General features: G+C 45.3%; 2 protein-coding genes across 3 annotated transcripts; both read right to left on the bottom strand.

The window, feature by feature from the left end:
• Positions 1–160: 160 nt before the first annotated feature.
• prickle3 (prickle homolog 3) lies at positions 161–17,633 on the bottom strand. The gene is made up of 12 exons (XM_079742378.1): positions 17,276–17,633; positions 12,155–12,240; positions 6,096–6,279; positions 5,661–5,774; positions 5,160–5,297; positions 3,719–3,922; positions 3,370–3,556; positions 2,646–2,984; positions 2,214–2,519; positions 1,798–2,060; positions 1,635–1,755; positions 161–1,353 (listed from the first exon to the last, which is right to left on the bottom strand). Exons 1-12 carry the CDS (start codon positions 17,315–17,317, stop codon positions 893–895), a joined length of 2,445 nt encoding a protein of 814 aa, XP_079598504.1. The 5' UTR covers positions 17,318–17,633; the 3' UTR covers positions 161–892.
• A 1,435-nt stretch (positions 17,634–19,068) lies between these two features.
• Positions 19,069–26,368, bottom strand: plp2b (proteolipid protein 2b). Of its 2 annotated transcripts, none has more exons than XM_079741271.1 (5): positions 26,067–26,368; positions 22,255–22,410; positions 21,538–21,636; positions 21,053–21,149; positions 19,069–20,754 (listed from the first exon to the last, which is right to left on the bottom strand). In XM_079741271.1, the coding sequence occupies exons 1-5, from the start codon at positions 26,163–26,165 to the stop codon at positions 20,741–20,743; spliced, it is 465 nt and encodes a 154-aa protein (XP_079597397.1). In that variant the 5' UTR covers positions 26,166–26,368; the 3' UTR covers positions 19,069–20,740. The 2 variants fall into 2 exon arrangements, with proteins under 2 accessions (XP_079597397.1, XP_079597398.1); XM_079741272.1 differs by having other exon boundaries at positions 21,543–21,636.
• Between the last annotated feature and the right edge of the window lie 472 nt (positions 26,369–26,840).

The raw sequence follows: 26,840 nt of genomic DNA, 5'->3' as shown, positions 1-26,840 counted from the left end.
TTATATGACACCTTCAGCGGATGACGGCGGCAGCCCCACAGCAGACCTACTTATATACCAACAATGTAAGGCATCTACCACTTGTAGGCCTGCTACAGTTTATGATCACACCTTTCCACATCCCCCTCCTTGCATAAAAGACTCAAGAGACAAACTCAGAAAAAGTTACAATGTTTTAATGTCGATATAAAAGTGTCTTACATTAAGCACTGGTCATAATCTCTGGAAATGTAGTTACCTAAAATCATATATATAAAAAAAGCATTGGCCCTATGGAACACCTAAGAATATAATAGGAATATAAAAATACACAACTTGGTCCAAAGAAATATTTGATCTTTAGCTAGACTAAATTCTCACAGTAATCTCCATTTTATTTGAGTTTAAAACCATAACCTGCCTGATTCAAGACACAGTTGAACCCCATACTTGGCCACAGAGTATTCATGAATATAAATATTGATTTCAAAGAAATTTGGAAATAAAAACAGCATAGAAAGACCAGTATCAGTAAATAGATAATATTTGGTACTTATGTAAATTTCTACACAACCTTTCCCTGTAAAAGCCACAATCTTCTTCTCTTCTCCAATGTGTAAGTATTTTGCTTGATCATTTCAAAATGCTTAGATATAAACAACTTTCAAGTTTATGGTAGAAGTAGTCTCAACTTTGCTCCGTAGACGTAAACACTTCTGTGAAACAGCTTGTGCAGTCTACGTTCAGAAAGCCAGCATGGTTGTATAGGACTCAAGACGGAGGTGACCATGGTGATGATCACACTGGTCCACCATCTCGAAGACATCTTTGAAGATGTCGGCCACAACATATTTACATTTCCTCAAACCCTTAGACTCTGCGGAGCTTCTGTGGTACGGGCGGGCTCTCTGGGCTACGAGATGGCACAGCTTTTGTCTTTGTCCTTGGCCCCCAAGCTCTCGGCCCGCCTTCCCCGCCTCATGCTGCCCCTGAGACCCCGGTCCCTCCCCCTCTCCTCCCGCTCCCCCTTGGCGTCTTCCTCCTGCTGCTGCGGCCTGCGGAGCTGGGGGGGCAGCGGGATGGGCTGGCCCAGGAAGAAGCCCTCCTCCTCGGAGTCTGAGGAGGAGGAGCAGGTGGAGCATCCCTCGTCATGTGTCTGGGGGCCCTGCTGGAGGGACAGGGAGGGGCCGCCCTTCCTCTCCCCGTCTCCTCCTCCTCCTCCTCCTCCTCTCCAGTCCAGGGCGTCGAGCCGCGGCCGGTCCGACGGCGTGCGGCGGAAGCGCCTCTCGGTGCCCAGGTGGAGGCTGGAGCCGGAGGTGACGCGGTCGCGGCTCACGCCGCGGCGCAGGCTGCGCTGCCGGTAGCCGGATCCGTCTGTTGGGAGACAAGCAAATAAAAAACACACGTCAATACATCAATGATCTTTATCGTAAATAATTAGGGTAAAGCACGTTTGGAAACAAACATCATGTGACGCCATTGATTTCAAAGTTGTGTGTGAGTCATTCTGGTCCGTTTTAGAAAAGAAAGGGCATAAAAGATGAAAGCAAAGAAAATGTATCTGAGCTGATAGGTTGGAGTTATTTGAAATGAAACGGATTGGGACGGCAAAAACAAGTTCATACGGCAGGTTCAGGTCACAAAGTGTTACGCACCCAGTAGATCCATCTGAGGAGGAATGCCCTTCTTCAGGTGCAGCCTGCGCCCGAACCCTTCCTCCAACTCTGCCTCATCCAGACGGCCGTCCCCCCCCTCTCCCGCCCGCCCCTCCTCCTCCTCCTCCTCCTCGTTCTCCTCCTCCTCCTCCTCCTCCTCCTCGTCTTCATCCACAGAATAGCTGGAGCTGATGGGCTCTCTGAAGCTGACCCGGGCCGCCCCGTTGCGGGCCAGCGGAGGGGGGCTGCCGAGTCGGTCCTCCGGCGGGGGGAGACTCAGCACGGGGGAGTCGCAGGCCTTAAAGTCCCGGGCCTTGGTGGGCAGGGGGGGCGGGAAGTCGTCTGGGATGGCAGGCGGGAGAGGGGGTGACTCGGAGAGGGGGGCGCGGCTGACATGGAGGACCGGCGATTGGCTGGGAGGGAAGACTGCGGACAAGGCGAGAGAAGAAGACATTTCATTGGATTCGATTTTTTCCAACACATTTCAGGTGGTTGATGAAACAGAGGGATGACCACATAACAGAAAGCAGTCGGCTTTACTGCTACAACGAGTAAGACGGGCTTCTGGATTCCTCCCACCTTGTCTGGCAGGACTGCTGCGCTCCACCCAGCTCCTACAGTCGATGGCGGTGGACGTGCCTCTGGAGTGGAGGCTGGTGAGCGGGTGCACGGTGTGGCCCAGGAGCTCTCCCTGGAGCTCCAGGCTGCTCAGGGACGGTTTGGACCCGCGCTCCCCAGAAGGCAAACCGTAGTGGGACGCGTCTCTGGGCCACGGCGGGCCGAAGCCGTTCCCCAAGTGAATGTGAGGAAGGGGAGAGTACGAGCCTCGTAGGTGGGGTTGGCCGCTCACCAGAGGCGCGCCATTTTGAGAAGAGCAATTGACACCTGTTGATGTGGAACAAAAAAAATCAAACATAAAAATATGTTGAAATATTTAACTCTAATCGCTCATGAACTATTAAAAACATATCATGCATATGTAACCGTTGAACACGCCACATGTTAACATACCTTTATTTTCCACCCCAGTGTGAATGCAGTCCTTTGCGAGGGTAATGTAGAGGTTGGCTCCCCCTAGTGGTGCTTGTGGTGCACAGCGCGGAGGATGCTTGACTTTATCCGCCCTCTCGCAGCGCTGGTGCTGCGGGGACCGGCTCTGGACGGCCGAGTCGCAGGAGTCAGAGTTGTTGGGGTCCTCTCCCAGGGAACAGGCCCGGGAGCAGAAGATGAGCCCCCCGCGGGGGAGGAAGGGGCACCCCAGCAGCGCCAGGCGGCAGCGGGCGCAGCAGAAACAGGACTCGACCGCGTGCCAGTGCTGGCCCTCGTACGTCATCTGGCCCTGGTCTATACCTGTGGACGTTTTGTTAGAACACGGATTAGAGTTTCACATCATCAGTCAAATGTGTGTTTATAAACAGTGTGTCGAAACAGGGGTACATTTACATTTAGGTCATTTAGCATTATCACCAAAGCTTTTAACCAAAGCGACTTACAATAAGTATATTTGTCAAAAGAAGGAGAAATAATATACTGCCGTCGGTACAGTAAGGATGTTCATAGGAACAAGTGCCAAGCACTCAATTGCTAGGTTACCCCAATCCCCGTTTACAACAAAGATAGGACAAGACAATTCTATCAACACTTTCTTTCTGCTGAACCACATGTTGTGGTTCAGCCACAAACAAACAGTGTGGGAACCAACAAGCTGGGCGTGTGTGCGTGTGTGTCTGCGTACCGATCTGGTCCCCGCAGGTGTCGCAGTACTCTGCGTAGAGGCCCTCGTAGCAGGAGCAGCAGTACGGCCGGCTCTCCCTCATGATGTAGCGCAGGCCGCCCAGCGACGCCTCGCACTCAAAGCAGCAGAAGTGCTTCATGTGCCAGTGCCTGCCCTCCGCCTCTGTGCACTCATCTGCAAGGATGATCTGGGAGTGGGAGAGAGACAGAGAGACACAGAGAGTGAGAGAGACGGATGGAGAAAGAGAAAGAAAGGAGTATTTCATTGATTGTGCCGTGCGTCACATCTTGATCAGAACTCAACCTGTTCTAATTATATTCCTGATAGGCTCTGCCCTGATGATTGCTACCTCGTCGCAGGCCTGACAGCGGGGCTTAAGCCTCTCGGCGTGGTGCCGTCCGCAGTAGATCGCCCCCTCCTGGTGGAAGTAGATGAGGTCCACCAGCAGCTCGCTGCAGGAGGCGCACTGGAAGCACTGGGGGTGCCAGCAGCTGCCTTGCCCCGCCCGGCCTGCAAACACCGCAATGTCCCCGCCGCTGATCTGTCGCTCGCACTGGGGGTGGAGAGGAGGGGAGGGGAGGTTAGGGAGGGTGGAGGTGTATGGTATTCTTTTGGTCTCTCGGGCAAACAGCTTCCCCCACCTTCTGGGGATAGCCGTTGGATTTAACATCCGTGGTCATAGAAAGATACATTCTTCTTATTCTGCCATTTAAGAACAACACTGTGGCATGGTGCTTGCCCTGCTGGTGCTTCGGTGTTCAAACCTCTAAAAGGGATGCACCCATCAGGTGTCTGTAGGCCGATCCCGATCACCGACCTTTTTTTTTAAATGTGCGATCTGCCGATCCGATCACCGTTTTGTTTTTTTTAACCTTAGTGAAAAATATATTAGGATGTTTGTTATAAAAAATATTATGTGTTGATTATATTATGGCTTACTTATTTAGCATTATATGAGTGTTGAGTGACATGATATGAGTACTGTTTATTTGTGTTGTGCTCCGTTAAGAAAATACATAATGTACACACACAAAACTGCAGATCTTAATTTGAACTAGGTATAGCAGGAATCACATGCTCTTCTGACCGTTTCTATAGGTTTAGAAGCGAAGGAACATTAATTAAATGGAACATCCCTAACAAAGGTGAAGGAATCAGTGAGATTACTGTTTACTGGAACGAGTTAGGCCAATACACTCTCTCTCGCGCCCTAAGGAAAGGAGCTATAAGGGATAAGTAAGTAAGTAAGTAAAATGTATTCATAAGGCACATGTAAAAACAGTTTTCACTTACTAACACCATAAGATTATTTGATAATACACACCCGATACAGATTAAATTAATCATATTATTGAATGTAACATTAGCACTTGTGACACGCTCTACACATAGCAGTATTCAAGCCAGAAAACAGGATGGGTACATGGAAGAAGTGGGTGTTGTCAAGCTTTCCATTAGAAATAATGACTTACAGTTCATTGGTCATTATGGTGTCGTGTGTTTATATCGAATAAATAGTCAAACACATTGACTTTGTCTGTGATGTTGCACAAGCCTATTATTCAGATATACAACTGTGTTGCGCATAGGCCATCACTTTACAGGCTGCAAGCCTCGTGTTATGATTTTAAGTGGTTTTGCGCATGCAAAAAAGCACAGGGAGAATGAAGCCTGATGCGGGCTGGTTATTGCCTCCTATAACCGAGACCAACGATATTGGCCGATAAAGACCGGTGGCTGATGAAACGGTGCATCACTAATCTTGAACAACACTGCCCCAGCGAGCGTACCTGCTGGCAGACGCCCCCGGTCATGGTGAGGGGGAAGAGGCGCACCATGCCCCGGCCCAGGTTCTCCCTCTTCCTCTGCTGGCTGAACAGACGCAGCTCCTTCTTCTCCTCATCGTCCAGGGAGTTGCAGTACTGGGGCTGTAAAACACAGGGGTCTCCAGTCAGTCATCAACAACACACACACCCCTATCAGTACCAGACACCAGATCAGCTAGTGCCACTCAAACCTGTGTTATTTATTCTGAATTCAACACTAACAAGTTTATATTTTGTGAGGTGAGGTGTAGGGCGACAGGGAAGAAGGAAAATACAAATGGGGGACTACATGGCAAAGAATCATAGACCAGCAAATACAAGGCTTTCGTACATAGTTGGCCACTATAAGGGTGAGCCAACTGGCTAGGATAATTGTTTATAGCTCGGATAGCATCAAGCTAAAGCCTCATTCTAAAACGTAGAGAAACAACCAAACTCCAGCTTGGGCCTCAGAGTGTTCTGTACCTCACTGTCATGCGCGGGCAGCTGGTGAAGCAGCTGCTTGATGCGGTATCGCTCTCCGGAGCTGTTGACGTAAGGCACCCGGTCCTCAGGGAGACAGCTAAAGTACTGGTACACCTGCAGGGGGAGAGGGAGGACTGTAAAGCCAACATACACCTACGACTTAGAGATGGATTTAATTACTAGAATGCCAGAACGAAGGGTAACGCAGGGGAACATTCTTTAGATATTTTATGTTGAGCCGTGTCACCAGTAATTAAAATGCGCTTTAATAATACAGTTTTGACACACGTTAAAGTGTGGTGGACTGGGAGCAGGAGTTTAAAATGCATAGCGATCTACAACCTTTTTATGACCGGCACCTGAATAGATCTTTATGCAAATGATTCTGACTGACTGACTGACTGACTGACTGACTGACTGACTGACGACAGTCACCTGTTCAGGCTTGAGCCCCGGCGGGACCCAGGCGTACTCCTCGGAGGCGCATCCCGAGTCGTCGTCGGAGATGGAGTGCCTCTGGAAGTCCGACACCAGCTTGGTCATCATCTTCTCCAGCTGTCCCGGGACGGCGCGCACCGCATGCTCCTCCCTCACACACTTGCAGTGCACGCAGATCTTCCTGCAGGCGCGGAGGAAGAGGGGCATAGGTCATGACGATGATGATGATGATGATGAGGAAGATGATGCTCTGCTACACCTGATTTTAAATCAGCATTCTACTTTAATACCTGTGGTGGGACTTATAACATGTTCTCCTACAATCCTCCCCTGGCATTGCAGAGATCAGCATATCTGACTCATGTTTGAGTAGCACATGTGTAATGTTCCTTCATTCTTCCTGCGATCAAACATAACTCGCTCTGCTGCCCCGTTGAGAGATTTAGAGAAGAGGAGGAAAATAGAAGCTCAGGTGCACGCAACATTCTGACAAGGAGGTTTCTCCCGTTCAAATAACTGAGTGCCACTTCTTCTGGTTTATCACCTCCACTTAAACCCTCCCACAGTTCAGTCAGAGCGTCTCTCTGAAACCCGGGCGTGGCTTTGCTGCTCATCCACACGCAAGTCTGGAGCTGTGAGACACAGCATGATTTATGAACTCTTTTTGCGATGAACTCTCATTGACTGTCGGACCCCGTCCACAAACACATTCTTGAGACCAAGTCGAGGAGAGTCCCAATGACTACAGTAGCAGCCAGGTGGCGCCCTTCCAGGACAAACAAGCAACACAAGCAAACTCAAACTAACACTCTACACAAACCTCTGTCCACAACAGCCAAACATGACACCCGAATCCCAGCGCAGCGTTTCACAGAGAAAAGGACGTCACAGGATCCGTCCTGGGATCACCTATCAAACAATGAGTTACACACATCTCCCCGGATCAGCATTAGGACGGCCGCATTCCCCCCACCGCTGTGAGCCATCAAGAAGGCAGGAAATTAGGCCACGGTTGTAAGCCTGAATGTTAATCTCATGGTTGTGAAGCAAGAGAAAAAATATTTAAATAAATGAAAAGGAGATGGGAGACTTTAATCTCCACTGCGGCCCGGAGAATGACGACTTTAATCTGTGGTCGGCCTGCATCTACATGCAGAGGGACAGACAAAGAATGGGCATAGAAAAGATGGCTCAGTAATGTGTGCGTGTGCCTGTTGACAACGCAGCGTGGCCACATGTAGTGTCTGTGAGTCCACCCCCCCCCCCTCATCCAATTGCATAATTGCAATGTCTGCCAGCTGGTGGCACGAGGTCATCGCTCACAAAGCTGCTTGACTCGATGCGGGCGTGCACGTGTACACACGCTCGTGCACATCCACTTGATTGAGGTCCTCGTTCAACCCTCTGGCTCAGATTCCACCGCTCCCCTGTTATTATGGTTATAACTTTGACAAAAAAAAAAAAAGTAAGTGCACTCTTGGGATGCGTGTCACAGTCTGGTCTCCCGCTGGCTGGCGGCGGGTTTCGTTTAGTCGCCGTCAGTCCCCGATAAAAGGGGAACGCCAGAGCGTTGATTACAAGACCAGCGACAGGAGGAAGAACATGTCATCTGTTGAGCGCAGCAACATCAGATAACCCGACTATGGCACTTGTAGTCCTTCTCCCATCCGGGAACCATATATGGCAATTGCTGTCAGGCAGGTGGTACCGATAGAAACAAAGGAAAACCTCATGGATTGGCTCAGTTTAAGCCATGCTGGCAACTGACCACCATCTGGGTGTGATTGTACAGTGTGTGTGTGTGTGTATGTGTGTGTGTGAATGTACAGTGTGCGATTGTGAGTGTGTGCGTGTGCGTGTGTGTGTGCGTGTAGACATGGCATTAATGTCCAGATGGTGAAGGCCGACAGCGTAAGAACCCGGCCTTTACAATAGAGCCATACGTCTCCTCCCACACTTCCAGGATCCCTGGAGCTATCCTGTCACATGAGACGAGGCTGACGTCATCCCCAGTGTGGCAGGGTTCAACATGCTGTAACTGAACGCTGCGTGGACCAGGGACGTGTGGACTACAACAATGGCTCCCCCTGCGTTTGTATTGACTGTGTGTGGAGGGTTTGATATGGGGTTGCATTGTAATTGTAATTATAAGCGACACGCATACATTGCACATGGTAGTATGAGGTTAGATGACCCTTACAAAATATTAGGATATATCTTTACAAATACAGCACTAGAAAACAAAAGCCCTCTGCACCTGGAACCTGAGGAAAGGGGTTTGTGGACTTTCTCTACTATAGCATAGTACAAATAAGAACCAAAGACAACAAAAGCTTTTTCCAAAGTATAAGTTCACCAAGTAAGGATGTGATTTATAAAATGTCACCTTTAAGATAAAAGGTCCCCTGTATTGTGGTGCAATCATAGGTGATGGATTCTGCTTACAAGCTGTTCTGATTAGTTATGTGGAAAGGCGATATGTGAAATGCAGTTTTATCAATGTGTATTGCTATAGTAACGCATATGGAACATACAACTTATTTGTGATGTGATGGAGGTCAGCATTTCATATCAGTATTGTCTGCAAAACAAAGTTAAGTTTAATTCAATGGCAAGAGATTCAGCTTTTGCATTGTATAAACCCCTTAGCTTCTTAACTTGAAGCACTAAACTGAAGGCAGTTATAAATATAGACAGACTCAGGTCTGCTGTCTTCTGTTAATAATGAAACTAAACACCTACCTTAATGAAGCATAGAAATTAGAAAACAATATTCCTGCCTCTAAATGACGTGGACAAGCCCACGCACACACGTTCCGCTATCCTGGGTGAAGCCATCCTATGAACATTATCTCTCCAGTGCCCATCATTGCCTCTACATCCCAGTCATAGGGAGCCACACAGCGCTTCCTTTTCCTGTCCTTAGCAGCAGGATGTTCAAAAGGCAAAGGAAGGCTCCTTCCCATGGCCTCATCTTTATGACCCTTCCACCCCCTGGATTCCCCTAACCCACCCCCAACATCCCCACATATACGGGCAAGCCTCTCCACGTGTCCTGTTCTGATGGAGGGGGCGTATCAGAGTAGGGTTCTAAGGCAGTGCCAACACACCAATGCCCGGCTAACTCGCTGTAAAGCGCGCAATCAAACTGAGGCTTTGCTCAGGCAGATACCTTTGTTTACAAAAGCGACTGCTAAACACTTGTTATACCGACTGCCTGCAGCTAGCACAACGCCTTTGAAGATATCAATCGGAATCAAAATCATGAAGGGTAAACATATTGCAACGCCGCTAACCTCTAACCACGCCACCGCAGCCTGTGACTCACAGCATACGGGCTCTGGTCCACGTAAACCCTCTCTATGTCAAATGACTGGAGCAGGCCGGATCTCTCGGCTCACTGTGGTGGGAAGGGAAATGAAGACGGGCAGCGTCTCGGGAGACGAATCTGGGTGGCAGCACCATGCAGACGGCGTGTCTTTTGACATGAGCACATCTCAGACCACGCAGACACAGGAGTGCCAGGCAGGGAGGGAGACGACACAACATTAACTGGAGATTCTCCTTTATTGCGTTTGGTCTGCCGCCTGCTACGCCGAGCCCTCATGTATCCATCCACTCAGCAGTTCCTTTACCAACTCTTCAAGCAATCCCCTTTGACAAGTTACAAAGTCTGGCAAGTAATGTAAACGGACAAGTTGTGATGTATTTACTGCCTCTAAATATGCTTAGAAAAAAAAATAGGATTTACTCAGTGAAGCCTGAAGGAAAGTACGCTGATTGCTGCTGCTAAAAAAGAGGAACACATTAGGCAAAATGCATGGATGAACCAGCCTAAGACAGACAACCTATCCTCCCTGTAGCCGCGTGGATGAGGGGAAGCTGGGCCAGCTCGGGATTAACAGATGGACCCGGGTTCTAAGGAGACTCAACTGTTGCCAATTAGGCTTCTGAAGAGCTCGGTTTAGGACCATCCTGCCTCCCAGCGCCGGCCCTTCAGACGCTCTCGGGGCCCAGCAGGGTCGGCTGTAACTCAATTCTTCCACCACCATCTGCACCCCTCCCTCCCCGCCTCCAACCACCACCGGATTAACTGCAAGGGGATGAAGATGGATTGCAACCCCCCCCTCTAATGGAGCAGACCAGCTGAGCTAATGGCCCCCCGGTTGGCTGATCTTCCTCCGGTAGGAAGACGGTGCCAACGAATGGGTTTCTGAAGAAGAAGATTAGATGCCATTTCCACGGAGGCCGTGTTGTCTGGGGCCCTGACCTCCCGTCCCTCTCCACCCGCCCCACAGTGGGACGAGATCCATGCTGTACTCAAATGTCGAGGGACATTTGAGTACCCCCCCCCCCCCCCTCTCAGCCCCTGCTCATCTGGAATGACATTTCGCCCCCACCCCTCCTAAAGATTTGTTTTGGTGACACTAGAACTAAACTAAACAATGACAGGTATGAATTTCACTCAGAAAAGGTATTTTAATGTACACTCCTAAACATAGTTATTTTAAGGTTCGGACGTCAGCTATGTTTGTCTGGAGCTATAAGCGATTGTAGACATATGCCCGTGATAAACAACATATGGTAAATTGACACCAAAATAATGCCCTGATTGTCTTCTATTCAGGTCTCCTGAATCACCCGGCCCTGCATTAAGCCTTTGTGTTTGGGTTGACAATAGTCTAAACCTCGACTCTGGTTCCCTCTCCGACCTACGCTGTTCAGACTCAATAAATCACAACGTGTTTATAGTCAGCGCCAAGTCAGAGATTGAAGGCAGGTCGGGGTTGAGGAATAGCTTCAACCTTGGGCCTGGGTAATTCCTTTTATCCAAGAGCCATTTGCCAACGTGTTATACACCCCTAGTTTACAGCGCAGTACATTCACATCAGGAAGTGCACAACTGCTCCATGAGTACTGAGGGAAAGAGAGGTGTGTGTGTGTGTGTCATTATCAAGGGGAATTAAGGACCCTATCACAGAGTAATCTAATTAAGGTGATGGACAGGATTAAGACCCACCAATACCACAGACAACTGGGGATCAACCAAAGAAGAGGATAAAGAAAAGGGGGTGAGGGGATCAGAAAAGCACCCCAACATCTTGAGAGACTTAATGAAGATACTCAATCCATATGCTCTTACAAAAGCTGCATCAGCGTCAAGGTCAACCATCTCTCATTGCTATGGTTCATCTGCCCTCAGATGTCCACTTAATTCTACCCTCCTTGACCCTCAAGAGTACCCCCAGCCCGACCACGTCACTGGGATAAGCACGTGACGCTGACAAGTCCCGTGGTATTATTATGTTCGATACAGGGTGGGCAAAGTGAAGACAGTGATGGGTTATGTTAAGCCACAAAGATCAGCGGGAGCCACAACTCAGTTATGAAAATATACAAATGCTATTGTATCAAACCTTTTAAAAAAATGGTGAAACGTAAAACACAGAAGGATTGTTGTCGGTAATAATCCCCTCTAGCACTTTAATGTAAACTTAAGCAGAACTAAGTGAGGTGGACATGGCTGCTGTCAGAGAGAGGGGGAGGAGCTTAGTGATACTACCACTAATACTACTACTACTATTAATACGGCCCTGATGACACAGCTCAGTGGGGGGGCGGGGGGGGATCATGTGCGCCCCGCTGGGATCGTGTTGGCTATGATGAAGACACAGAGTTGATCTAATTTCAGCAGAGAGCGCCAATGGCACGGTTACGGCTCTATGAGGAGAGCCATGGGTGCCATGTTTAAAACCCAGCACAACACACAGGTGATGCCGTCATCCCCTCCGCTAACTTAAAATACATTAGAACGGAAAGATTCAACATGAAAGTGGTCTAAGTGTATATTCTTTCTTACTTGACGAACTGATACTGGGGTATAACGTTAGGAACACGGTTCAACACACTTCTACAACTGCAGCTTTACTCACTGTAGTCCCCTACATAAGCTAACTGAGTGTTAGCTTACTGATGACCATAGTAAACAAATCCCTTAAGCCAACTTGCCACGCATGGATGCTGTAACATGATGCGGGGGGGGGGGGGGTACGTACCTCCAGCCATGCACTCTAAAGCCCGGACACTGATCGCCACATCGCATGCAGGGCTGCCCCTTGTCCGGGTCCTCCTCCTGCTGCTGCTGAACACAAACAACAACACACACTTATAGCTGAGTGTTGCCGAGTAACACACAACAACGATATACAGTTTCAGTGACACCATGACAGCCATGGGCGGTGTGCATACAAGGCCTGGGAGTGCCTGACAGGGTGACCATTAACCTGGGTAGCAGGAGTGTGAGCCTGGCCTCAGATCCATGTCCCACGGTCTGCCACAGCCTTTTTATGTTACATGGCCAGTACTTTATGCTCATACATACATAGTTTGTCAGGAATGCAATGCGCTCAGTACACCAAGGTGTTTGCCTGTGTGGGCTGCTGGGAGAGGCATGATCGGTGAAAATCAATCAACTTGTAAATTGATTGTGATTGAGTAATCAACCCTTAAAATGGAGAATTCAAAATCACAGAAATGGCCAGAAGAACAAATGTTGCTCTGGAACAAAACACCAGCCTAAACGGCGTACATAAACACTGGGGGAGGAATACCATTGCAACCTCTAGCTGATACATGGGGTATATTATTTTAGGACTTTGCCATGTATGTGTGTGTGTGTAATGAGATAAATGAAGATGAACAACCTCCAGAAATTCTTCAGCCTGAGAAACGCTGAGCCGTGCATCCGACTCCAGCCGAGAAAACAGTTTAGTGCTAAAACAACTACCTCATTTATCGGCTGCTACCTCTATCCCAGTGTGTGTGTGTGTGTGTGTGTGTGTGTGTGTGTGTGTGTGTGTGTGTGTGTGTGTGTGTGTGTGTGTGTGTGTGTGTGTGTGTGTGTGTGTGTGTGTGTGTGTTTTAGAGATGAAAGGAAGGAAGCGGCGACAGGAAGACGGCTGCACCCTTTCCCTCCCTCGCCGTCTCCTGTCTCTACTTTCCCTTCCTCTGCTCCGGCCGCTCGCCTCTCCCCCTCTCGGTCCTCTCTGCCTATTAGCCCCAAGCTGGAGGTTTCATGGTTGATTTCTGAAAACGGTTTTTGTTTACTAATCACAGTTTTGCTGTGTGTGAAGTGATCCTCCCTCATGTTGAGTCTTTTTCATTGGGACTTTCTATCGCCCCAGGATGCTTAGAAGCCGACAGGGAGAAGTCAACAGTGGGTTCCAGTGTCAGGACCTTATGATGTCTCCGTGCACTAAAACACAGACCAGCATGCACTGTTCAACTGATCAGGGCTGGGAAGCCTTGAGTCTGTTGTCTAACCCAGACGCTACAGTATCCATGCAGGTGTCAAACACAGGTTCAAACATATGAAACGTACATCATTTTAGCTTTCAAGTACAGAAAGCAACACACACACACACACACACACACACACACACACACACACACCTGAGTGACTACCTGCTGAGCCATGTTTGAATGTTGTTTTCAACCACACGCATCTCATAAAACGTCATTGCATCGGTCTGAAGCATCAGCACAAAGTATAGTATAGCCTGTTTTCCCACAGGGACTTTGAATGTGCATTTTTATTAGAGATTACAATAGATGCAGTGCAGTCCTTTAACTTTGAAGCATTACTGCTATCAACATCAACTTTGAGTTTGCTCAGCTTATCAATATTGGCAATGTTAATGCACTTTTTGTGGCCTCAAACTATGCAATCGTGGTACACTTGAAAATGTTCCTTTGAAGTAATATAATATTAGTCCTAAGTAGACTGTAAGGTAGGACATTGTCATGCTCATTGTAATGTTGCCTAGGAACAGTCAGTAAACAAATACTGCTTTAAGTAGGGGAACTACACTTTTCCCAAAGCATAAAGTATACACTGTAAACTAAATCTCAAGAGTAAAATCAAGACCCAATAGAATGAATAAATAACACAATCCATGCGGCCTCCCATCGGATTCGGAGACAGCCTGCTCCAATTAAGGATGATGTCATGATGCACTCGGCCTGTGAGAAATAGTATTTGACTCAGAGTGTTTTAATAAACCTTTTCTGAATGGATAATGAAAGAAAGATGAAGGAAGTGGGGAGGTTGTTGCTCTGGAATCATGGACCACCTACTCACCCACACTTTTCACCAATAAGACGTTTTAATATGTAGTATGTATTTAATAGTGCAAACCGTTGCGGTTAAGAATACTTTGTAACACTTAAAAAGTGAGACTTTGACGTTCTACTAGCGTCTATGCTACGTTTTCAACATCACTCCAGTTCATCCTTAATCATACATTTAAAGTATATGTCTTCAAAAATAGATATTCAGTAAAGGATGTTATGCACTTGAATGGGAAAACCGTTTACATACATCTAAAATCAAGTACAAAATATGATACATTGTTGTCCAAGTACACGTGAGAGAGATAATCCTATAGTTCTGTGGACAGCTCAAAAGTATCCTTGTGTTGTTTTGGAAACATCAGGTTTGCATCTGCTTCCTAAAGAAGGAGTCAAACCCTGCTCTGCTGAAGGAAGACTGCTGGAGAGACAAAGGGCTTCAGGGAAGGAGACGGCCCTATCTGTAAACAGATCCTGAGGTGAACAAAACCAGTCAGGCTGGTTGTAACACAGCATTGTGATTACGGAGCAGAGATGTTCCTTCACCTCAGTACAGTGGCCAATAAGATCATCTGATAAGAGATACAGAGAAAAAATTAACAATCTCCAGGTATCTAACGTTTTGGGCCCCCCTGAAAGCCTGTTTTAGTCAAATGGACATTTATTGATTCTGTTAACCCCAGCATGGTTCTCTGGCAGACTTTACACCACTGGATGCCTCCAGTCACCATGCACTACTTTATCTTGTACTCTTCTTGTTAATGTTTGCACACATGCATGCTGCAATGCATGCTGACCTGCATGGTCTTCTTCAAGCACGTTTCCTTTCAGCATCCCACAAGAGGTAATGTGTCGTGTGTGGAGTCCAACAATGGTCATGGGTCTATTGTGTTCTCGGCACAAGGACGTGATGGGAGGGGTGGTAGGAAGAGAAGCTCTAAACAATGCACCAAGAAAGTAAAAGTCAAGAAGTTCACACTGGCTTGAAAACATCCATGCCACAGCCATGTTTAACTGATATCTTACATGCAGGTTTCAGGGTTAGGCATCTCCAGATCTTGGCCACACACATGCATTTGTAAACACGCAAATTATCCCAGTTTCTATGAAGTCTCAGAACCACTGACTGAAAACTAAAACGTCAGGCTATTTGTTCACTTTGGCTTACAGCACGCATCTGCACAACTTGGAAATATTAGTGTTTGTTTACACTATCCTGTACTGTTTAAATTAATGACATCACACACACACACACCATAAAACCATGAGTTGATTCATCGATTAACTACGAACACAAACCTCATTGATTCTTAAAATAGAAATAATCGATCAAAGGTTTCAGTCTTTAGCAAGCTGCTTAAAGTTGAACTCTTTTTTTGACTGACAAAACAAGCAAATTTAAGAAACTATGTTGGGATGGTGAAAGTTACAATGGCCCCACTGATAATTGCCATTATGTATCACTAGCTGTAACCTTAGTCTCATCACTACACAAACACTGCTGAAACGGGCCCGAGCCATCTCTGTGTCAGTTGTATGCGATCGCATATTAAGTGCGTCTATTGCACACCTGTATGCATTTATGATCACTTCCTTCATTGCCAACTCATCCTTTTGCCATGGCGACTCTATTTAGGCAGAGTCATAGGTAAGAGAATTTGTTGACATCAACCGCTGCTACCTGTAAACGTGAAAATCAACAGGTATGGAGGCATCAGATCACTGTCTGTGCCCTGTTGAGTAAATTCAAATCAAAACATCCAAAACAGACGTGGTTCTTCATCAGAGAAAAATATCTGCATCCACGTTTCACGAGATCAACTCCCTCAACAAGTACAAAGAGTGGGTGACTGGTGGTCACTTTGTATCTGTTCAAACCAAATGACGTCACAAAGAAGGCTTTAAACCCACAATTAACCACTATGTGGAGTTGCTGTCTCGGCAGTGCTTGAAGGGTTAACCATTAACACAGAGGTCGTGGGTCACAGCGCCTGTGCTGCCCCAGCATGTTGGCTAGATACACCTCTCCTCGCTGGACTGGATCAAACAGAGCTGTGCTCCGGAAGCACTCTTTGCTGTTTTCACTCTGACACAAGAGTACAAAGATTCTTTCTGTTGTGTTTATTGAGACACCGGCCTCCCGTGTCTTAGGATAACTCATGACACACCAATGTTTTTCAGCATGTTAAGGACGTTGCTAGGACGTTGTTCCTACTGAAACGTTTTTGAAGGAAACCACTGAGGATTTACTTCAAATATTATGAACTCTTAAGTCCTAAATATTACCACTCATCAAAATGTATTGCATGAGAACCCTGACAAATTTGCCCGTCTAACTTACTTAACTTTCTTTAAGTCAGGTGTTACAGACCTATTGTGACTTTCCAGGTAGGGTATTAGGTACATATATAAACATGAGGTTTGACATGTTCTATATAAAAGTGGAAACCGGACGCAGGGATAATATGAGAGGATTAGCACACTCTACTGTAAGCTTCAAGGCATTCTACTGCATAGTTGTATGAAGTTAGAAGTCGTTTTGGATACATAGATTTAGTTCTCACTAAAGATAACACTGCAACCCAGTGAATATGTGTTTTTAGGTGGAAACGGTAGGCCTCTACAAGTAACGCGGTTTCCAAATGGCAGAAACCTCTTCTCTCCAAACTCCTGTCCAGGTGAATTCCTATGACGTCAGTGTTTCTAACCTGGGTGCTTTCAATGATTTATAAAACAAAGAATATACAAGTCTGTAACATTTTTGTATTTAAATATGGCAACACGGTTACTTTAGTATTAATACACATTTTACGAAGATCGATTGAAATCGTTGAGAAATGGTAGAAATAGTAGCCAGGTAAAGGTGATGGCGCGACGGGGTTGTGTGTTATGGACCAACACACTTCATTAAAGTGGGTTGGACAATATAGAAACATGAAGGTGGAATTCATTGTACACATCTTTAATTGATGTTTGATCCATACAACTAATAAAACACACGTTTACATGTAGCATAGTTACGAGGAAAATAAAGAAAACACACTTACCGAGCGGTTTGATCGTCGCTTTTTCGATCCGCGAGAGAACATGATATCGGGTCACATGGAAAAGTAAAAGGTGGGCTATACCCTGTAGCGAGGGATTTAACTCAATAACACCTATACAGTCAACTAAACGCCTTCTCCGACCCGTCCCATGCTGTTTATTTCTCGTCTGAAAAACTTTAGGCAGAGTCAATCATTATCCAAAAGTTAGGCCCGCATATAAAGGCAGGATTCACCAGCCTGTGTACCTGGACTACACAAAGGAGACCCTCCTCCGCTACACCGGGGGCTTGTCTGCTGCTAAGTTTCGTAAATCATGGTCCTGGGTATACTGTGCCTCTGAAGAGGAGCTCCTCTTCCATCTGCTCCTACCTGAAAATGTTCCATTTCCAGGACGTCTGGACAGTGGGAGGAGTCGGGGATATGGATCTCGGATTCTGCCTTTTGACATGATGGATCCAAATGCGGTCCAATTTGTTAATTTTGTTGATGTTTTTATGTTGTATTAATTCTATGTGTTTATTATTCATGAATCGAATGTCCATGCATAGCCAACCTCATTTGCAGATTTAAAGATAATTTGTACAAAATAACCCTATCCAACATACATATATACGCAATCGTGAGAATGATTGCCACCCGCCTCCATTTGATTTAATAACCTGTACTTTGACGATTCTGAAATGTAACCATGCTTAGGATTTCGTATAGGCCCCTGTACTTTTGTTGTGGAAGGAAACAAAGAACACAAGTAAATGGTGAACTGGCTCCACCTAGTGGACATATATTGGAATCATACGTTTTCGCTTACCATATTGCATTGCTAAAGTTATTAAACCTTATTTTCCTGCTCAAATACGTTCTTCACTTGTTCCAGATCGAGCTCGAGCTTTGCTTCATTTTCGTTTAAGCGAAGCTCGAACATATAATGCATTATATGTTCAATCCAAATCCTAAATCTACATTTTATAGCTAAACCTAAATCTTATATCGAAATCGAAATCCTATATCTAAACGCTAAATATGAATCTACATCTATATCCTAAATCAAAATCTACAATTCAAATCTACATTTTATGTCTGAAAATAAATCCTAAATCTAAATGCTAATTCTTGCTTTTAAATCATCGATATCTAAATCCTAAATCCATACAACAGATATGCTAATTATCATACATATGCTAATCGGTCATTAATTATGACCGATGGCAAAGCAGTGTGAGAATCATGCATGGACCTATAAAGAAATAGGAATCATGACTCCTTTAAGAACAGCCAGAATTCGCCATTTTGGCAGATTCATGATGTCAAATAGCGTGAACTGCTGTCCCTGCGCGCCGTTCCTGGATAATGCCCGTGATGCCTCCCCCGAAATATGACTGGTTAGGAGTCAGAACCAATTGCATGAATTTAGGATTTAGATTAATATAAGATTTAGCGTTTAGGATTTCGATTTAGACATAAAATATCGATTTAGATTTAGATCAAGTATTTAGCTTCAGATGAAGCATTTCGATTCAGATATTCGATTTAGACATAAAAAGTATTTAGATTTAGATTTAACATATCATTAAAATTGTATATATGAGGAGAAAGGGAGATGGAATGTGCTGTGCAGTTTTAAGGGGTTGTTTATTTTCTAAATCTGGGAAAGATTAAGCAAAACTCTAGTTAAATGTGGAACAAGTGAAGCAAGTTTTTCAGAAGCAGAAGTTCACAAACGGCATGCAGAGCATACATCTTCAATACAATGTAAGACAGATGTACAATTAAGAGATTGTTCACACTTTGTTGTGGCAACAACCAATTTTATTTCTGAAATCACTGATGTTGTGAAATTTGAACGGCAGAACATATGAAGCTTATTAGTTGAAAACATTTAGGCTTCTTTCAAAAACTTCAACCTTTAAATGAAAATACAATTGTACAGTTTAAAGTTTAATACCATAATATCCAAATCCAGAAATACCATTCACAAGCTCTCAAACACAGCTTCTTCAAGTCATTGAGTAGACACATCCACAAAAGGCGTTTCGTTTGGCTGCTATAAAATATCCATACTTTAATTTTGCACTTTGGAAACTTGTTACGACCACACACGAAAAAACACACACAAGACCTGAGTAGAAAGAATTGAAAATCATTTGGAGTGATGGGCTTCCCTCAAGCAAGAAGACAAAGGTCTTTGGTGATTAATTTATTACAAAACTTTGACTGAACAAAGACTGTGCTTTGATAAGAACCAGTAGAATACCAATACAAACAGGCATATTAGGTAGGCCTAAACCTCACATTAGTTCATCTTCAGTCTGTAAAAAAAATACAGTATTATTGAGTATTAAAAACAGCATAGACCAGAGAAGAACTAATGTAACTCGTGGTGGTTAGTTGGGACCAGATTAAGGCACTATATCTCACAAAGCATGACAATTAACGTTGAAATGGCAGGGACAGCATGAAAGGGTTTGGGCATTGATGGTTGTAAGCCTGAATCTTCGAGTAAACTTTACTTAACATGAACACCAAAACAAATATTTAAACCAAAACTTAGAACAAATCAAGTAATTCCATAAGCGCCCATTCATGTTCAAATTGAGTATTAAGTGGACAAGGAGACTTTGCCACAGTCGACATTATCATTATATTCCATTAAAAACAGTAGAAATGTGCACTAAACTAAATAAAGTGAGAAAACCGCTTTAGGGATACAAACAAATGCTTTACAGTGCCATATTTACAACTTTCCCTTTTTACATGACCAAATATTAAATCCCGCAGGGGCACACTGAAGTCGTAGTTAAGGTTTAACCAGGAAAACCCTGATGTAACCCAACCAATTACGCAGGCACTAGATAGAACACCTGCAGGTCACTGGTTGGTCAGCGAAGACGTTCACCTTCCTGGTCCGGACCTTTAAAGGGGCAGTGTGTAGAATCTAAGAACCGACTTGGCAGAAGTGTAATATAATATTCATGTATGATTTTTATGAAGCATGATTTCATTAGTGTATGATCCCGTGGAAATAAGAATCATTGTATTTCGTGACCTTAGAATGAGCCCTTTATATCTCCATAGGGAGAGGGTCCTGACACGGAGCCCACCATGTTGCACCGCCATGTTTCTACAGCAGCCCAGAATGGACAAATGGCTCTGAAGAGGCCCCATTTTTAATTTTAAACTATCTTAAATCTTACTTGTCAGATATGCCCTATAGGTTTACACGGGGGGGGGGGGGGGTTTGGTTTCTCACTGCTGGACTCCACTTACATCCTACACACTGCACCTTTAAAATAAATGTCCTCTTCCTGTGGGTCGGAACATGAGGTTGGCTGTTCCCTCTGATGTCCGCCATCAGCCATGTTCTGCTCTCTTCTTCGCCTCCGGCTCCTTCATCATCATCTTCCTCACGTGTTTTTCTTAATCTCTTGCTGCTGTGTGTTTGACTTTTGGTTGTGGTGCCTTGGACTACTAAACAGTGTCGTCTGTGAGACAGGAAGATTGACAACCAGGAGCCAGAAAGAAAGTAGGGTTATCATCTGGTCAAGTCGAGCTCAAAGCAACCTTACAGCCATGATTGGGCAGATGCAATGTAATAATAAATAGGCATATTTTGCTTTGTTTGGCATAATATATAACAATATTCAAACTTTTTAAGTGAGCCATACTACCTTTTAAAACATAGTTATATAGAATCATGCTTTATATAGGGCATGCATTTGCACAATTTTAAGGACTTCATTAACATCGTAATAAAAGTGAAGGAGCAACGATGGTTCCTACCAGTAGCAGCTGCTGTGTGCGGCCTGTTGCTCTTGACTTGCAGGAAGATGATGTAGGCATCGTAGGCAAACAGGATAGATGCAAGCAGACCGAAGACCTACAATAGAAGAGGTGACAACAATATAAAAATGTTAAGGTAAACAGAGATGTTGTAGTAGAACAGCATTTTTTAATTCTGCCTACGCAAGTGTGGGCCCAACTTTGTGTGACTGACTCTGCGTCTAGTTCCGATGGTAAAAAACAGCATGAGACACATTTTTACACATTTAGTGATATTTATGTTTCTCCAGTCATTCAAAAATTCATAAAAGTAAATAATGAGGAAGTGAGCTAGAAATTTCACTATCACCCAATGTCCAGCGTTTCTTTGTCCTGTTTGCTGTAGCGGATGTGTCAATGCGATTCAATGGAAAGTCAGCAGTGGATGCAGTTACGAAACGAGCACGAGTTTGCATTCAAGTCAATGCAAAGGAAGTGCGCCGTACCCCACCAGCGATGCGGGCACCGTCGCCTGACCCTCCGATGACACTGACTAGGGAGGTTATGATGTAGAGCACTGCACCGGTCCCAGCACGGAACAGATCCTAGGGCCAGCACAGGAGTAACACCATATATAAATACACACCCGACACCAATACATTTATATAGATAGAAACACAGACACACACAATAAAACCTTATAAAAAAGTTTGTCTGGAGTGTGTGAGTATCTTCATGTGAGCTTAAGCTTGCGCTAATCTAGTTTTTTAAAGAATGGTGTTTTATCTTATATGGTCTGCTGACGACAATCATTCAATGATAACTGTCTCAAAGAATTCCTGGAGAATTTTATCGAGGTTCACAACACACAATGTTTTATATTTATAAGATCATACCAGAGGTATGTGTTGGGTGTGACTTTGCTTCTTTATGTTTGCGAGTCTATACATGGCTGAGTTAGCATCATCTTATAGCATAAGTGAGCGTGTACTTTCATGTAGGCGTGTGTTCACGTGTATGTGCATGTGTATGCACTGTGTGTGTGTGTGTGTGCATTTGTGCGTGTGTGTGTGTGCGTTTGCTAATGCTTGTGTGAGTGTTCATGTAAGTGTGTGTGCATGTGCTAATATTAGTGTGTGTCTATGTGTGCGTGGGTGTGTCTGTGTATGCTTATACTTATGTGTTTGTCCATGTAGGTGTGCGTATGCAACTGAAAAACTCACACTCCACACCCAGTTGATCAGTAGGATCTGCTTGTCCATCTCCATCATGAAGATCCCGAAGAAGACCATGGCGAAGATCATCTCACAGATGGCCACGGCGGAGTAGCCCCCATTAAAAGAGGCCGCATAGCAGATGATGATGATGAAGCTGATAAACTGGGGAGGGGAAGATAAAAGAAAGTTTTTTGGCTAAATCGATTTGCCTAGTGCAATATTAAGTATGTTATTTATTAACATTATCATGTTAATATAATACTATTAAGCAGCCTGGTGTTAAAAGTTGACGTTACACCAGGGAATGGCATGCATGCTGTGGTTAATATAAGAATAGGTCGGTACTTGAAAGTTTATTACTTAGAATCAGCAATAGAATCAACAAACGTAACCCGGCCCCCATGCAATTGCCAAGAATCATCAGTAAGAGCGAGATTAAAGTGGAGCAGGTTGGAAAACAATGTCTTAATGAAGTCCCTCTACATTAGACATGGTCCTCTGGACCAGAGTGTACACACATACAATTAGTCCTCTCCCTCGTGGAACAATAACAAGACCTTGACTTTCACCACAGGAAAACTGCAAAGCCTAATCAGCAAATCCGTCTTGGTAGAGGAACTATGTGCACCAGGGTAGAAAGCAGCCAAACTAAACACTGTCAAAACTGTAGGTGCCTCAAATAAATCAGAGACTGTATGAGTTTCACCCCTTTCTTTAAAAACCAAACCAATCCACCCTACACATGTTGGTTCAATCCAAGACTTACAGCTCGCTTGCGTGTGTGAGTGTGTGTTTGCGTGTGTTTCTCCCCACATTATGAACACATTTTTCCATGCGAAGTGGGAAAGCAGGTAGGCGTTGCCGCCAGCCCGGCCCGCTGAGCTTCTGCCGGTTTTCGTAGAAGTCTTTACGTTACTCGGCCCACATGGCTCAGGACCCCAAGCAGCCTCCTCTCAATCGCACTATTGTTGCTGCGGTCAAGCGGTGTGGGCAGGTTGCATTCATACAGACACATGACACAACACAGCCTAATAATACTCAAATAAGGACCGCTTATAGGGAACTGTAGGCCTTTTGATTCATGAGGCTTTTATTTATGTTATACTCCCCCTGTATTAATGTCAACATCATTAGAACGTCAAAGTTATTTCCGCCATCTGTTTAAAACATATACGTTGTGCGCTTTTTTACAACCTCTCCAGGGTAGAAATGCTGTGTCTGGGGTTTTACTTCTCACTTCACGGCTCCTTACAGGTCTGCTCCTGATGCTGCTGAATGTGGGCTGCGGGATCCAACTGGATTCCTAGGATGCTAATCATCTCTCAGCACTTAGCGGCCCTCGGCACCGTCACCTTATTTCACACAGACAACCAGGAGGTGGGAGGGGAGTAAGTTATGTTTCACAGTCTGCAGACTAGCTAGAGACTGCTATATCGAGCATGCATGATGTAATGACCCCCAACAACAGCCTTCTACATCTGTCACTGCTCTCTCTCACTCTCTCCCTCTCTCCCATCTCACACACACACACACACACACACACACACACACACACATACACACACACACAAACACACACAGTAGTAGTGTTCAGGAGGCTGGCACAGAGCGCCTCTGTGAAGCGGTAAGATGTCCGAGGGCCCCCGGACACAAAGAGAGGCTCTATCTTGGGCCCTTGCTCTGAAGGCAGCGAAGGCTCCACAAGAGTCAAACCGCCCAGCACTCTGTAGTCCTTCTCTCACCCCAGATGGTGACACCTTGGTGCTACGGAGAGACAGTGGGCCCTGATCTATTTACACAACAGGGAGGGAGAGGGGCCGAAACACAGCGCTAGGACGCATTAAGCAGAAGAGTAGAATGAAAAAAATGCTCTTTAGAACCAGATATGGGTACAATTCTTAGAAAGGTGATGGCTAATTATAGTCATAGAGCAACACGATAACCAAAGGGCAGGCCGCCATAGCACAATAGAAAAACCAAACCATCCGCAACCAAGGAAGTGACATCGAGTCTTGTGTATTGAGTCACTGATAAGGTTTATCTTAGTCATCCATATCAACAGTTTGCACTCTGGAATAAGTCGTGTTTGGCTTGACAGAACACTGGTTCCCAGTTCTGTTATGCGTTTTCCATTCAAACAGTGATCACAGATCATAATTTCACTGAAAACAGCTGTTGTCAGTTGTGACTCGCTGTTCTTTCAATGAAATACTGAATCATGTCATCTCATGTCATCAGTAATAACTGGATTACCACCGCTGTATGTCGCAAAAGGGAGGTTTCCGCTAATTTGGGTGTGTGTGTGAGTCCCAACACGATGCCGTTTGGCCTTCTCGCGGAGCGTTAAAACCTGATCAAGACTGGTCATGCTCTGTTTGTGTGCATACAAGAAATTTGAGGTTTGACGGCAAACATGGTCGATGAAAGAAAAAGCATGTGGGTGTGTGTCTGTAAGTCTCAGGATGTTGGCCGTTGGAGCCACTCATAAGAGCTTCGGACTGCGTTCGAGTGTACGCAAAGTGACCTCACAGTCAGGTCAATGTGATACAGTAGCTTTGCTGTAGCTGCTGCTAAACCATAAACGGAACCTACCGCACACTGGATAACGCCTAACTCATACTATGTTAAGTGCAGTCAGAGGCTTGGACGAGGCCTCTTTATAGCTCTACCATCACAGGATCCAAATACAGCCCATAGTGGACCACCCCACCATGGCTCCCAGTGTGTAAATACCCTTTAATAGCACGCAGGGCCCTTAGATGCCTGCTAAGCCACCCCTCCCAGCGCAGGGGTAGTCCGGTACACATTTTCATGGAAATTCCCTTAGAGGGCCTACCCATTAAAGACAGTTTACCAGGCTGGACTCTCATTATGACGTGTGTGTAGGAACATTTGAGAAAGAAGGTTTTCTTAGACCACCTTCTGGGGATAACTTACACCAGTGCTCAACACAAAGTTAATAATTATTAATTCAAGAATTAAGACACTGGAAAGAGAGTGCAAAGTCTCCGAGGTAAAAGACCCCGTTTCTGCGATAGCACGTACCCTGCCACTATGAGGCTCCTCAATGCTCAGGCACTCAGGAGTAAACCTGGGCTAAATGCACTCTGTACTTTAGAGACTGCACAAACACTTCATGGGAAGTTGCAAAAGCACAAGAGCTTTTTACCTTTTTACTGGTTTAAATTTTTGTCTGTGTCATTGTCTTTTATGTACTTTATGTACTGTGCGTGTATGGCCTTATTTTAACCTGTGTGGCACCTAAACAAATTCCGTAAGCTAACCCTTATCTATCTAAGCATGATAAAATTGTTTTAGAACTATGATTGGGGTTAAAGGGAGTAATGTGGGATGGTTTACAAATTCAACTAAAAGGGAATCACTGCAGAAAGCCAGATGTGTCAACTGCCAAGTTAAATCGTAGGCATTTTTGGGTTTGGTGCCAAATGGGAAAACGTGACAGGTGGTGGAAGCCCTTCAACCCCTCGACCTGACTTCCAACCCCGAATCCACGTGGTCCTCATTTCAACAGGAGAGACGATATATCCTTCATCATTAGAAGCTAAACCTAAACCTTTGTTTGTCTGAAAACGACCAAACATGCTAGATCGGCTGCTTTGTGTGTGAGAGCAGGCTATACTTCACCCTGAGCCACACAGTGGCAGTCTTGAAGCTGCAGCAACCAGTGGCAAATTGCGCAAGTAAACACCGTAGACCGTACAGAGCAATTGTATTGTATTGCGAAGCTTGTTGGCGAGCAGAAGAGATTACTCTTAATGTAACGTTGTTCAACAAAATACTCTAGTAAAAACACTTACTATTTCTGCTGCAAGAATAAACCCTTTCTGGGTCTTCACGTAACTTTTGAGGTTCTCCAGGCAGTTGGCAGCGGGGCTGGCTGCGGTGGTATCAGCCATTCTTCAACTAGAGTCTAAAGTCTTCACTTCGAGTCAACTGTTGATACTGAAACGTGGACAACGACGTGAGGTTTCCCCGTAAATACAAACTAAACGGCTAGTAGCTGTTATCTATATCCAAGATCTGTCTCCCTGGTTGTAGCGCGAAGAGGTTCTGTGAGAAGCAGTGGGTTTCAGTGTGGATCGCAGTGGCTCTGCACGGAGGAGCGTCAGCGGGGCGTTGGCTTTCACTTTTCTCAAGAGGCTTTTCATCTACTGGGGGCTGGATACCGTAATACGCTCCCGATCGTCACACTGCAACCTGTTGTTATTTTGTGTTCAACACATGAGATCGTGATGACCACGGTGCTTGAGAGATAACATTGCATGGTTAAATTGGATATTTTCACGACCAAATTCGGTTTGTCTTGATTTGGTCGTGTTCGTGTTGGCGGTAGAGCGCTGACAGTTCCCATGACAACTTGGCACTTCACGGGCGGCTCCTGCCCACACATTCTTTCCATTCCAAGGCTGATAATAGTTTTTTATTTTTTTTATTTTATCTGACTGGGATGGTTGTTTTTTTATTTCATAACTGCGTATAACATATTTTTTTAATTATTATTTTGACTTTTAAAAATGATATTTTAAACCAGGCTATACTGTTGCCTATCCCGCCCGCAGCCCGTCATGAAG

This window comes from Pollachius pollachius, assembly GCF_949987615.1.
Source record: "Pollachius pollachius genome assembly, chromosome: 8".
NCBI classification, from domain to species: domain Eukaryota; kingdom Metazoa; phylum Chordata; class Actinopteri; order Gadiformes; family Gadidae; genus Pollachius; species Pollachius pollachius.
This window is presented reverse-complemented; position numbering and strand designations above follow the sequence as displayed.

Bases quoted from the DNA above. Each gene is read 5' to 3' on its own strand.
- prickle3 (XM_079742378.1), bottom strand. From the start codon at position 17,317: ATGTTCTCTCGCGGATCGAAAAAGCGACGATCAAACCGCTCG. The intron at 2,985-3,369 runs GTACGCAGACAC...AAACGTCCACAG, and splicing joins CACCTGCGGGGACCAGATCG to GTATAGACCAGGGCCAGATG. The intron at 1,354-1,634 runs GTGCGTAACACT...GTCTCCCAACAG, and splicing joins TCCTCAGATGGATCTACTGG to ACGGATCCGGCTACCGGCAG.
- plp2b (XM_079741271.1), bottom strand. From the start codon at position 26,165: ATGGCTGATACCACCGCAGCCAGCCCCGCTGCCAACTGCCTGGAGAAC. The intron at 22,411-26,066 runs GTAAGTGTTTTT...TCCCCTCCCCAG, and splicing joins TTATTCTTGCAGCAGAAATA to TTTATCAGCTTCATCATCAT. The intron at 21,637-22,254 runs GTGAGTTTTTCA...TGCTGGCCCTAG, and splicing joins TGATCAACTGGGTGTGGAGT to GATCTGTTCCGTGCTGGGAC.